This window comes from Cnephaeus nilssonii (assembly GCF_951640355.1).
Source record: "Cnephaeus nilssonii genome assembly, chromosome: 3".
Classification (NCBI taxonomy): Eukaryota; Metazoa; Chordata; class Mammalia; order Chiroptera; family Vespertilionidae; genus Cnephaeus; species Cnephaeus nilssonii.
The window spans coordinates 57,415,513-57,428,279 of NC_137074.1; the positions used below are offsets into that span (position 1 = coordinate 57,415,513).

Sequence of the window (12,767 nt, forward strand, 5' to 3'; positions counted from 1 at the left end):
GAAGGCCTCAGGATTGACATTTTCAGTCATTCTCCTACTTCGCCTTTCTGCAGAATTTGATCCTGTGACTACCCTCTGCTTGGTGAAACATTTTTCTCCTCTTCGCTTAGGTAACTTAATCTTTTTGGACACTCCCCCTCCCACATCTGAGACTGAGACATGTATTCAGTTTCTTTCTCTGGCTGGTATGCACTCTTATTAAGGTGTTATGTGCATTTACCAAATGTATTAGTTTATTAGGGATAGTGGATGAAAATGGGGCATTGTAATAAATCTGAGAGTAACCTCACAGAGTGATCTGATAAAAAAAAAAATCCTAACTGGGCAGGTCCTGCGAATATAACTTCTTTAGTCAAAGGTTTATCTTTGCCTTGACCAAGCCCTGTCCATTGTTTTTTGTGCATCTCGGTTAACACACCATTGAAATGCTTCTTTTTCAGACCCCTCAGAAGTGTAGTCACTTTGAAGAGAGCACATAATCTTGTTAACTACCCTGCCATTCAACCCCTGCCTTGCTTTCTTTCACCTTCATGTAATCTTCCCTATATTACCTTCTTAATTCCAAATCCGTAAAAGAAACTGCAAAACTGTCACTCTTCAGAGCATTTGCGATCTTGCTTCCCAGCAATTGTCATCAGTTTGGATCAAATAAACTCTTACAAAAATTCTCTACAGGTTTAGACATTCTTTATGTTGACGGGGTGTAGTAAACAAAGTACCATAAACTGAGTAGCTTAAACAACAAAAATGTATTGTCTCATAGTTCTGGAAGTCAGAGCTCCAGAATAAAGATATTGGGAGTGCTGATTCCTCCCGAGGACTGTGTGGGAGGGATCTGTTCCAAGGAAGGATCTTTCCTTGGCTTGTAGATGGCCCTCTTCTCCATGTCTGTTCACATCATCTCTCTATCTGCATCCAAATTTCTTCTTCTGCATCCAAATTTCTTCTTCTTTATAAACCACCCATCATTTTGGATTAGGGCCTACCCTAATGACCTCATTTTAACTTGATTATCTCCAAACATGATCCTATCCTGAGGTACTGATAGTTAAGACTCAACATATGAATTTTGAGGGGACACAATTCAACCTAACACTGAGTTCCTAGAGTCACTTTTTCTATTGTATCTCATGTGCTCAATGTAGAAGTTTGGTAAATATGTTTTGTCTTTCCATGGACACATCCTCCTCTTTCTTGCATCTCTCTCCTGCTTTGTTCCAATCTATAGTCTCTCCTTGGAATTTATTTTGGACTCTTCATCCTCATCTACCTCCTTAAATGTCAAAGTTTTATAGGTTCCATCCTTGGCTTCTTCTCACTTTACCAACTCTCCCTAGTGATCTCACCCACAACAGGAATTTCAATTATCAGCTGTACTTATCCTAAAGACTCTTAATGTCTACTCCAGCCCATACCTCTTTCTTGAGTTTTGCCTGTATATCCACTTGTCTACTATTCAGCGGCTCAACATGATCTCAAATTCAGTATACTAAAAAATGACTCAACTTCTGCCCTCTCTTTCCCCCAGCCCAAACCCAACCCACTTCCTATATATCCCCTATTTTGGGGGGAAGGATGCCACCGTGTATTTAGATCTCTTCTTCCAAGCTCCACATCTGTCAAAACCAAAATCCTGTCAACTGTAGTTCTTAAAAATCTTTTAAATGCATCCTCGCCTCTCTGGTCCCACCATAAGTACCCTGGTTTCATGTCCCTAACACCCGTCCTTGAATTATTACAATAGTTTTCTAAATGATCTCCTTGTCATCTCAAATCAGTTCTGCACTCTGCTGCCAGAGGAATTTTTAAAGCAACTTTTATCGTTATCTCTGCTTGTTTCCGTATGACTGTTCAAACTTAGGCTATGACTTTAGGATAATCATGACTGGATGCCTGGGCTCTGGAGGCTCCTTGTCCCGGTCCCTCCCAGTTTCTACCTCAACCTCTTTTATTACTATCTGTAAGGCATCTTCTTGTAGCTATGCTTGCAATTCCATCATGCACCCTGTCTATTTAATCACCCAGACCTTGGATCTTTAAACCAATGTGACACCCTTCCCCATGAAGCCCACAGCTGATGGTCTATAAAAAAGATGCGTTCTCTCTTCCCTCCTACACTAGCTCTTTGCTCCAGGATTTATCTCTGTGCCTAACCTGGTTCTTAGCTTCCTTAGCTGCACCCTCCTCTCCAGCATTTGGTTTCCCATTGTGATCAGAGTCATTCCCTTGAAGTGGCTGGCCTTGTACTTAGGCTCTGCCTGTTTCTGGTCAGCTCCCCTTGCAGCCAAGCCTGGGGCTGTCCTGACAGGCTCAGAGGGTATTAACCACCTGCTTGTAACAACCTTCCTATTGCCATCATATTGCCATCGATAGTTGTACAATCTTGGGCAAATCACTTTTTCTCTATTTCTAAATCCTAACAGTAATAGTAGTAAAGACAACTAATAATAATTACTGAGTAATTATCAGAACAAGGTTCTAAGCACTTTACATGGATTATCACATTAAAATCTCATAACCACCTTATAACAAGTCACAATTATCCCTATTATAAACATAAAAAACTGAGGATTACAATTATTAAGTAACTTGTCGAATGTCATACAGCTAGAAAGTGGGAGAAGCTGGAATTCAAACCCTAGCACTCATGTTCCAAAGTATAGTCACTTAACCACTACACTCTTCTTTCTCTCAACATGCAGCTCACTCTAGAGCAGTGGTTCTCAACCTTTCTAATGCCGCAACCCTTTAATACGGTTCCTCATGTTGTGGTGTCCCCCAACCATAAAATTATTTTCGTTGCTACTTCATAACTGTAATTTTGCTACTGTTAATGAATCGTAATGTAAATATCTGTGTTTTACATTATGACCCTGCTTGTCTGTCTAACCCACAGGTTGAGAACCGCTAGCAGGGTCGCCTAAGACCATCGGAAAACACAGATATTTACATTATGATTCATTAACAGTAGCAAAATTACAGTTATGAAGTAGCAACGAAAATAATTTTATGGTTGGGGGACACCACAACATGAGGAACCGTATTAAAGGGTTGCGGCATTAGAAAGGTTGAGAACCACTGCTCTAGAGCCATGCCATTACATCCGTAAAATAAGGAAACGAGAGCTCCAGTGTCTTCTACAAAGAACGTTCTATGAAAACAAGCCTATTAGGATCTAGTGAATTATGGGTAAAGTTGGTATATTTGAGGAAGAGTTGAGATACAAAAAATTAAGCACAAAGGGACAAAGCCCTTACAATGAAATTTTACAAATTATGAGTTATTGGTTTCTTTTTCTTAGATATTTAAATTTATTTTTCTGTATGCAGATATAATCTTTAAAAACACAAAGTAGGAAATCAAAATTATCTATATTTCTGATTAATGCTGTGTGTATACAGGTAACATGTATGTAATAAACATAGTAGCACTATACATTCTGATTTTTTTGTTCCTAGGCTAAACATATCAAAAATTGTTCTACAGTAGGCCCTAGCTGGCTTGGCTCAATGGATAGAGCATCAGCCTGCGGACTGAAAGGTCCCAGGTTCCATTCCAGCCAAGGACACATGCCTGGGTTGCAGGCTCGATCCCCAGTAGGGGGTGTGCAAGAGGCAGCCAATCAATGATTCTCTCTCATCATTGATGTTTCTATCTCTCTCTCCTTCTCCCTTCCTCTCTAAAATCAATAAAATATATTTTAAAAAATTGTTCTACAATAGAATTTTTAATGATTGTATGGTATATATGGATATTCCTTACTTAACTAGTTGCCTATGTTCACACACTTATTTCCAAGACTTTCCCTATTAGAAACAATGGCAAGAAAAATATTCATGTCCTAAAATTTTACAGACATTTATGGTTATGTCCTTACAATAAATTCCTAAAAGCTAAACTGGTTGGCTAAAGGAAATGCATACCTTAAGGGCTTTTGATATGTATCAACAGATTATTGTCCAGAAAGATATCACCATTGTCTGGTAATAAGGACATAAATGTTCCCCCCTCCTGAGAAGCACGCCACTTTGATAAAAGAAAAATAGTATTTCATTGTTTTAATTTGTATTTCTTTTATTTCAGATAAGACTAAACATTATTTATTGGTCATTTATATTCTAAAATTTCCTGTGCATAATCAATTTTCAAGCACTTTGAAACAAAGAGAATCTAGACAGTGGCCTGTGGTTCTATACACATCTACAAGCAGTGTTAACACAATTAAGTGGTACCACTTCTGTGGCTCCATAAAAATTATAAATTCTGAAAGTATTTTTCATACATGTGTAACATTTCAAAATTCCACTGGAGGGAAAGGGAATCTTTACTTGGAAATTAAATTCCAATCTTCTGAAATAAAAGGAGCAAAGCCGTTTTCCAAACCAGTAAGCACTGGGTAGATGAGGGTTACTTAGATTTTCAAAGACCAGTAGTAAATAACAATTGACCCCAGCTGCCACGATCCAAGAAAAGGGAGGTGTGACCCCTTCCAGTAAGTCATAGCCATAGGGGACTGCCAGGGCACGGAGAAACCCTGTGGTGTACAGCCAATCAGCAAGAACGGTTTTAGCCCTAACCCTTATGAGCGGTGTGAGCTTTAGCCTCTTCAGCCAGTTAGCTCATTCATCAAACATGGTGATGATAGTATTTGCCTGAGAATCAGTGCAAAGATTAAAATTCAGTGAAATAACAGTAAAGTACACAGCACATCAAGCATGTTCAATGCCAAGTAGCTAATTGAATTACTCTGCTTTTTTCCATCACCTCACCCTACTCAGAATCTCCCATGGTTTATTTGTGACTCATTATCTGGGTTCTGTATTTTCTTTTTATACCTCTTCTTCCTCTTCCTTTTCCTTAGCCTGTCCCTTTCTACCTTCTCTGTCGCATTAACTCAGCCCCCTGCCAAACTGACGTTGTTATACGCAAAATTTGCTCTCTATTAGTCATGCTTATGCAGACATTTTAAAATTTCATCATTCTTAAAGTCAACAACTGCAACATTGAAATATTTGAAAAAGAAATTTACAAATTAACATTAACCACTTAAAAAAACCAACAAGCAATAACAATTTGAGCAGCTCAATAATTCCCTCCTTCAAGTGGCAGTCAAATGCCTTTGATAGAAAATGTTTAAAAAGCTTCCCTGTCTTGGAACTCTGGAATCAACCTAGCGTGGATACTCCAAGAAGGGAAGAATGGCTTTGGGACTTTAGCTAATGTTTCATAGCATAGAGTCTATTAGCATCTTGGGCAGGAAAGAAAGAAAACAGCACCTTAACCTCAGCCTGCTGCTGAAGTCACTTCATTAAAAATTGCCTTTCATAAATAATCCTATATAATAAAGAGCTAATATGCTTATTAGAAAGAACAGCAGAACAACAGTCCAGAGGACCTTCTGGACGACCTTCTGGACGAACCCGGGGCTGCGAGGGCCGAGCCCCTTGTACGAATTTCGTGCATCGGGCCTCTAGTAAGGAAATAATAATAAAAGAAGAAGAAGAATCACTTACCATCTGAGAGCCATCTTGGCTGTGTTCACCGATGGGCTAACGTCTGGGAATGATCCCGCTTGTCCGTCTGTGTGTGCTAGTCTGCGCTGTAGTGGAAGGAGGAGCAACCCCTTCCACTCCTGTGAAAGCCTGCCTTCTCAATGACTTTCTCAATGACTGTATACCCCGCAACTTTCTTTAATAAAAGCTGTTCCTCTTTTCTGTTTTGTCAGATTTTGCTGACACTTGTGGAAGAAATTTAACCCTTTCCTTGCATTTGAATTCATTGACCTTATTTAAATATATGTTTAAAAAATAATTAGTGGCTTGAATTCCAGATACAACATGGAGAGAGGCAGACTAAAAATCCCCCCTCTTGAATTTCCCTAAAAAAAAACAAACTAGAAAATAAAATAATTAAAAAGAGGAGGGGGGAAATATCTTCATAAAATAGAATCAAAGAAAATTCTATAGGTTTTGGTGAGACAATAAAGGCGATTTATTATGCATCTGGACTGGGAGTGAGCAGCTTTCCCCCTGCTGATTTGCACCACTGAGATGATGGAGGATTTTAATGAACTTTGAGGGCAAGGGCGTGTCCTCCTGTGAGAGCTGCACAACCAAGAATGGCAACAAAAGCTACTGCTTTTATTATTTCATTCCTACTATAGCCAAAGATAAAAATGGTCAAATAGAAGATTCCTCAAATAGAGGCCTGAAGAAAAAGCAGTATCCTAAAATTAAGAGATGTACTTGTAAGAGAAACATAAAATTCATGAAGCAGAGACTATTACCAGAAAAAAAGAAATCTCCACATATGAACTAAAAAGGGCACTATTATGGAACTCAAGGGTTTGTCAAAACATTTATGAAGATACATTTTTTACTTAGATAATTATTGTGAAAATTCTAAATTCCAAAGACAAAAATAGCTAAAAACAAAATTTAAAAGTAGGTTGACTACAGAGAAAGATAAGCTTGGCTCTTACTCAACCTTAAATATCAGGAAAACATGAAACAATATCTATGGAGGGTTTTTTTTTAATCCTCACCCAAGGATATGTTTTTATTAATTTGAGAGAGAGAGAAAGAAACATAGATGTGAGAAAGAAACATAGATTGGTTGCCTCCTGTACTTGCCCTGAACGGGGATAGAACCTGCAACCTTGGTATGTGCCCTGACTGGGAATCAAACCTGCCAACTGACCCACCTGGCCAGGACTCTAAAGTTTTGAGGTAGAACATTCTCTATCCAGATAAGATTCCAGTTTAATGTAAAGTCAATAGAAATGTATTACCAAGGAGACATATGAATTTGGAGGCACACAATTCAGTCCACAACAAATACTTTTAGTATCTATTAAGGCTATCTTTTTTATTTTTTTATTTTTTTATTTTATTGATTTTTTACAGAGAGGAAGAGAGAGGGATAGAGACCTAGAAACATCGATGAGAGAGAAACATCGATCAGCTGCCTCCTGCACACCCCCCACTGGGGATGTGCCCGCAACCAAGGTACATGCCCTTGACCGGAATCGAACCCAGGACCTTTGAGTCCGCAGGCCGACGCTCTATCCACTGAGCCAAACCGGTCTCGGCAAGGCTATCTTTTTTTTATTTCTTTTTTTTTTTTCCCAAAATCTTCTAAAGTCATAGTTATTATTCTTTCTGCTTAAATTCTGGAGTAATTTTTTAATTTAAAATAAATCCTCCTTTAAGTATTTTAAGAACTTACCAATAAATTTTATAATTGTGCTGTTTTCATCATCTATTTTACTTTTACACAAGCTATATATAAGACAACACATTGTTATTACTTTGCTTTAAACAGTTATCCTTTAGCACATTTAAATCTAAAGAAAAATAGATTTTTATTTTCATTTATTCCATTTCATTTACTCCATTATTCCATTTTAATTTTTGTGTATATTCAATTTTCTACTCTATTTCACATTCTTTGTGCCTAAAGTTCCTCTCCCTCCCCAGCTTTATGGAGATATAATTGACATACAACATTGCATAAGTTCAAGGTGTACAATGTGTGATTATTTGATACTAGAGGCCCAGTGCATGAAATTTGTGCACTCAGGGGGGCGGGGGGGGGCCGTCCCTCAGCCCAGCATGCACCCTCTTGCAGTCCAGGAGCCCTTAGGGGATGTCCAACTGATGGCTTAGGCCTGCTCCCTAACCTATCAATCAGACATCCTTAGCACTGCTGCGAGGTGGGAGAAGCTCCCATCACAGCCACTGTGCTAGTCAGCCAGGAGCCTGGCTTCTGGCTGAGCAGCGCTCCCCCTGTGGGAGCGCACTGACCACCAGGGGGCAGCTCCTGGGTTGAGTGTCTGCCCCCTGGTAGTCAGTGCGGTCATAGCAACTGGTCGTTCCGCTGTTCGATCGATTTGCATGTTACCCTTTTATTATATAGGATACATACATATTACAAAATAATTACAACAGCGTTAATTAACATCATCACCTCACATAAGTACTATGCCTAAAGTTTGTGGGTTTTTGTTTTGTTTTGTTCTTTTATACTTCTTGCAAAGTATGTATACTGGCAGTGAATTTTATAAGTATTTGTCTGCAAAAGTATTTCTCCATCATTTATGAAAAGTATTTTTGCTGAGCAAAGAATTTGAGTTAACAGTTTTCTTCCTTTCAGCATTTTAAATATGTCAGTACATTGTCTTCTTACTGGCACAGTTTCTGGGGGGCTAGGAAGTCTGCTGTAATTTCTATCCTTGTCCTTCTGTAGGTAAATTTTTTTTCTGTGTGTATTTTTAAGTTTTCCTTTTTTGTTTTTTTTTGTTTTTAGCAGTTTAAATATTGATATAAATTGAATTATGTCTCCCCAAAACTCATATGTTGAAGTCCTAATCCCAAGTACCCCCAAATATGACTTATTTGGAGATATAGCCTTTAAAAGGGTGATTAAATTAAAATGAGACTGTTAAAGTTTGCCCCTAATCCATTATGACTGGTATCCTTATCCTATATAATAAAAACCTAATATGCTAAGTGTCTGGTCATTCATTCAACCAATCAAAGTGTAATATGCTAATGATATGCTAAGGCCGCTCAACCACTCGCTATGACATGCACTACCAGGGGGCAGACATTCGACGGGTCAACCAGTCTCTATGACATGCACTGACCACCAGAGGGAAGATGCTCTGGCAGGTAGGTTATCTTGCTGCTGAGGTCCGGCCAATCGGGACTGAGCAAGACGGGCCGGACACATGCTGGAGCCCTCCTGCAGTCACTCCCTGGCTGGCCAACCTCCCGTGTTCCTCCCCGGCCCCTATTATGCACCGGTGGGGTCCCTTGGCCTGGCTTGCGCCTCTCCCAATCTGGGACCCCCTTAGGGTATGTCAGAGAGCTGGTTTTGGCCCAATCTCACAGGCCAGGCCAAGGGACCCCACTGGTGCACAAATTCGTGCACCGTGCCTCTAGTAAGAAGAGAAAGAGACACCATGGATGACATCCATGGACAGAAGGATGACCATGTGAAGAGACAGCAAGAGAACAGCCATCTTCAAGCCAAGAGGAGGTGGCTCAGAGAAAACCAGTCCTGCCAAGCACCTTGATCTTTAATTTGCAGCCTTCAGAACTGTGAAATATACATTTCTGTTGTTTAAGCCACCCAGTCTATGAAATTTTGTTATGGTAGACCTAGCAAACTAATACAAATTTGATATGCCAAGGACTGGGTTATTGTTTTAGTTTTGGTATTTATCCTTCATGGTGTTTTTTGAGCTCCTTGGGTCTGTGGTTTGAGGAAAATTCTTAGCCATTATCTCTTCAAATGTTTTTTTCTTGTCTCATATTCTTTCTCTCTGTTCCAATTACATGTGTATTTTACCATTTGATATTTTCCTTCAGCTTTTGGTTGCTCTGTTCTGTTTCTTCCACATTTTATTTTTTTCTCTTCCTTACCAGTTTATAGAATTTCTATTGACTTATTTTCAAGTTCCATCATTTTTTCTTTTGCTGTGTCAAGTCTACTGATGGCACTCTTTAAGACATTTTTCATATCTGTTAGTGAATATGTTTCTTTTAGCATTTCTATTTTATTCTTTCTTATAGTTGACATTTCTCTGCTATCTGTCTGATTCTTCTTGCTATCTAACTTTTTCATTAGATCCTTTAACATTTTAATTATAATTATTTTAAATTCCTTGTAATATAGTTTCAACAACTGTGTCATATTTTTGTCTGGTTCTGATTATTGCTTTGTCTCTTCAGATTTTTATTTTTCTTGCCATTTTGTATGTGTGCCCCCTCCCCCATTGTATGTTGAGGCCCTATTTGGAGATGGAGCCTTTGGGAAGTAATTAGGCTTAGATAAGGTCATAAAGATGGGGCCATTATAATTAGATTAGTGCTCATCTGAGAAGAGACACCAGTAAATATTTCTCTCTCTCCTATCGTATGAAGACATGAGAAGATAGCTATCTGAAAGTTAGGTAGAGAGTTCTCATCAGAACCCAACCAGTCCGGCACCCTGATCTTGGACTTCGCAGCCTCCAGAACTGTGAGAATAAATTTATGCTGTTTAAGCCACCTAGTCAATGGCATTTTGTTATGGTAGCCTGAGCACCATATTTCACAATTATTTTTTGTCAAAGTCAGATGTTTTATCCTATCTAATAAAGAGGGAATATGCTAATTTACACTCACATCATCGCAAATATGGCGGCGCCCATAACCAATAAGGAGGGAACATGCTAATTGACTGCCCCACCCTCAAAAATGGCGGTGCCCACAGCCACAAGATGGTGGCACCTAGTCCCCTCAGCCCTGCTGGGGTGGCAGGCATGCGGCAAGGCTGGGCCTGCCCCCAGGCAGGCCCAGCAGCTCTGTGCACCTGCTTCCGAAGTCCCCCAGACCCCTCAGCCCCTCAGCTGCCCAGGGCCAGCCCTAGGCACAGGCAAGCCTTGAATGGCGGCTGCCCAGCCGCCCAGGGCCACCTGAGGCTCAGGTAACCAGGGCTGGCTGAGGCTTACATTGCCAGCAGTGGCAGCAGCAGAGGTGTGATGGGAGCATCACCTTCCCCTGATTGCCGGGTCGACTTCTGCCCCTGAGGGTTCCTGGACTATGAGAGGGGGCAGGCCGGGCTGAGGGACCCCCCCCCCCCCTCCAATGCATGAATTTTCATGCACTGGGCCTCTAGTATATATATATATATATATATATATATATATATATATATATATATATATATATATATATATATATATATTAAGCGGCCAGATTATTATGATCTCTGAATGCATAATAATCTGGCCACTCAATATATATATGGCTTCATGTCTCTGCTTTGTTTTGAGTCCTTCCTTTGAACTGCTCCCCAGGAAGAATCTGTCTTTTGCATCTTTTGTAGCTGTATTCCATTCTTATTTTTACTTGACACTTTTTAGAGTGGTTATGGGAGTGGGGGTAAGGAAGTCAAAGTTCTCTGGTTTTCTCATTGTTTCAGTTTTAGTCAGACATTGTCATCCTGCTGCTTGTGGGCCTTGACTAGTGTTCTTGCCCCTCCTCCAGATCTAGTGCTGAGTCAGAATCAATTGGGGTAAATTTTTTCTTCTTGTTTTCTTCCCCCAGTGTCGATTGGCTCACACCAATGTTTTTGTTTCCATTATCTCTGCAGATTAATTTTTTTGTTCAACAAGGGAGATAGAATAGATGGGTTTGGGCAGAGTTTTAACAGCAATTTCTACTTCCCATCATCCAGCCATCCCTGTGAGGAAAAATTCCACAGGATTTTCTCCAATCTTTCTTTGTGAGCTCCTGGTGAGGGTCTCACTGAAAAAACCTGCAAAAAGGTGCAAAACTCCAGGGGCTTCACTAGCCTATATTCAACCTTTAGTCATTTGTTATTTTACTAGAGACCCGGTGCAAGAATTCGTGCATGGGTGGGGTCCCTTGGTCTGGCTGGTGATCAGGGCTGATTGGGGCTGGCCAGCTGGAGAGGGACTGTGGGAAGGCTCCAGGGCATGTCTGGCCTGTCTCACCCAGTCCTGATTGGCCAGACCCCAGTAGCAAGCTAACGTACTGGTTGGAGCATCTGTCCCCTGGTGGTCAATGCACATCATAGTGACTGGACGAGCAGTCGACCAGTCGACCTATTGGTCAGACACTTAGTATAGTAGATATATATATATATATATATATATATATATATATATATATATTCCAGCTGACTCTTGTTACTGGATTATATGACATCTGGAGGCATCTGCCTCAAGTGCTCTGATCTTATTTTACCATGTAGGATCTTGTCTCTACTAAATTTTAGATTACATTTTTGTCCTGTGACAGAACTTCTCTTAAGGTGTCAAGAATGTACATTAGTTTGCAGTTTGTCCAGCACTTTCTTATTGTAAGGGTGGGAATAATTCTTTTTATAGCTCTCTACATCTCTACATCTCTGAGGTAAAACCAGAATTAATTAATCTCTATAATTCTTCAGATGCAATTTTTGGGACTCAACAAAAATAACTAGATACACAAGTTTGCTGAAAAGAAAGTCAACATATAAAATCAACTGAATTTCTATATGCCAGTCACAAAAAATAAAAAAATTAATGATACAATTTACCATCAAACTATATTAACTATATTAACACCAAAAAGAAGCCCTGATGGTGTGTAACATTTCTACCCCCTGCCCCCCAAGAAACTAAAAACTAAAAACTAAAAAATATTATTGAAAGAAAGTGAAGAATATAAAAATACATGGAAGTACACACTAAGTTCAAAAATTGGACGGTTCAATAATATAAAAATGGCAATCCATCCCTCCAATCTTAATTCTGATCCTACCAGATTTTTGTGGAAATTAGTAAGTTGATTATACAATGTATGTTGAAATACAAAAGGCTAAGAATAGTCAAGGCATTTTGAAGGAGAAAATGATGTGGAGGGACTTGCTCTAGTAGATATCAAGACTTGTTATAAGGCTATAATAATTAAGTGAGTGTGGTATTGGCAAAAGGGTTGGCAAATGAATAGACCAATGGAAGAGAATAGAAAATCCAGAATCAGATATACACATGTATGTACACTTGACTATGGAAAAGCTGACACTGCTGAATAGGGAAAGGAATTAATATTTAATAATTGGGCTTGGTCAATTGGATATCCCTATGAAAAAAAGTGAAGCTGATCTTCCTACCTCATACCTCAGTTTTATGTGAACTACAGATCTAAATGTGAAAAGCAAAATATAATGCTCCTAAAAGACAACAGAGGAGAATATCTTCATAACCCTAG

General features: G+C 39.4%; 1 protein-coding gene across 7 annotated transcripts in view; it reads right to left on the bottom strand.

Annotated features, from left to right (window-relative positions):
* Window positions 1-5,645, bottom strand: part of CD86 (CD86 molecule) — an 81,700-nt gene extending 76,055 nt beyond the window's left edge. For 6 of the 7 annotated variants that reach the window (XM_079767360.1, XM_079767355.1, XM_079767354.1 and 3 more), the window contains exon 1: window positions 5,514-5,645. In XM_079767360.1, coding sequence (XP_079623486.1) covers window positions 5,514-5,527 — 14 coding nt within the window. In that variant the 5' untranslated portion in view covers window positions 5,528-5,645. The remainder of the gene's footprint in view (window positions 1-5,513) is intronic. The other variant, XM_079767358.1, reaches the window with a different exon arrangement.
* Window positions 5,646-12,767: the final 7,122 nt, after the last annotated feature.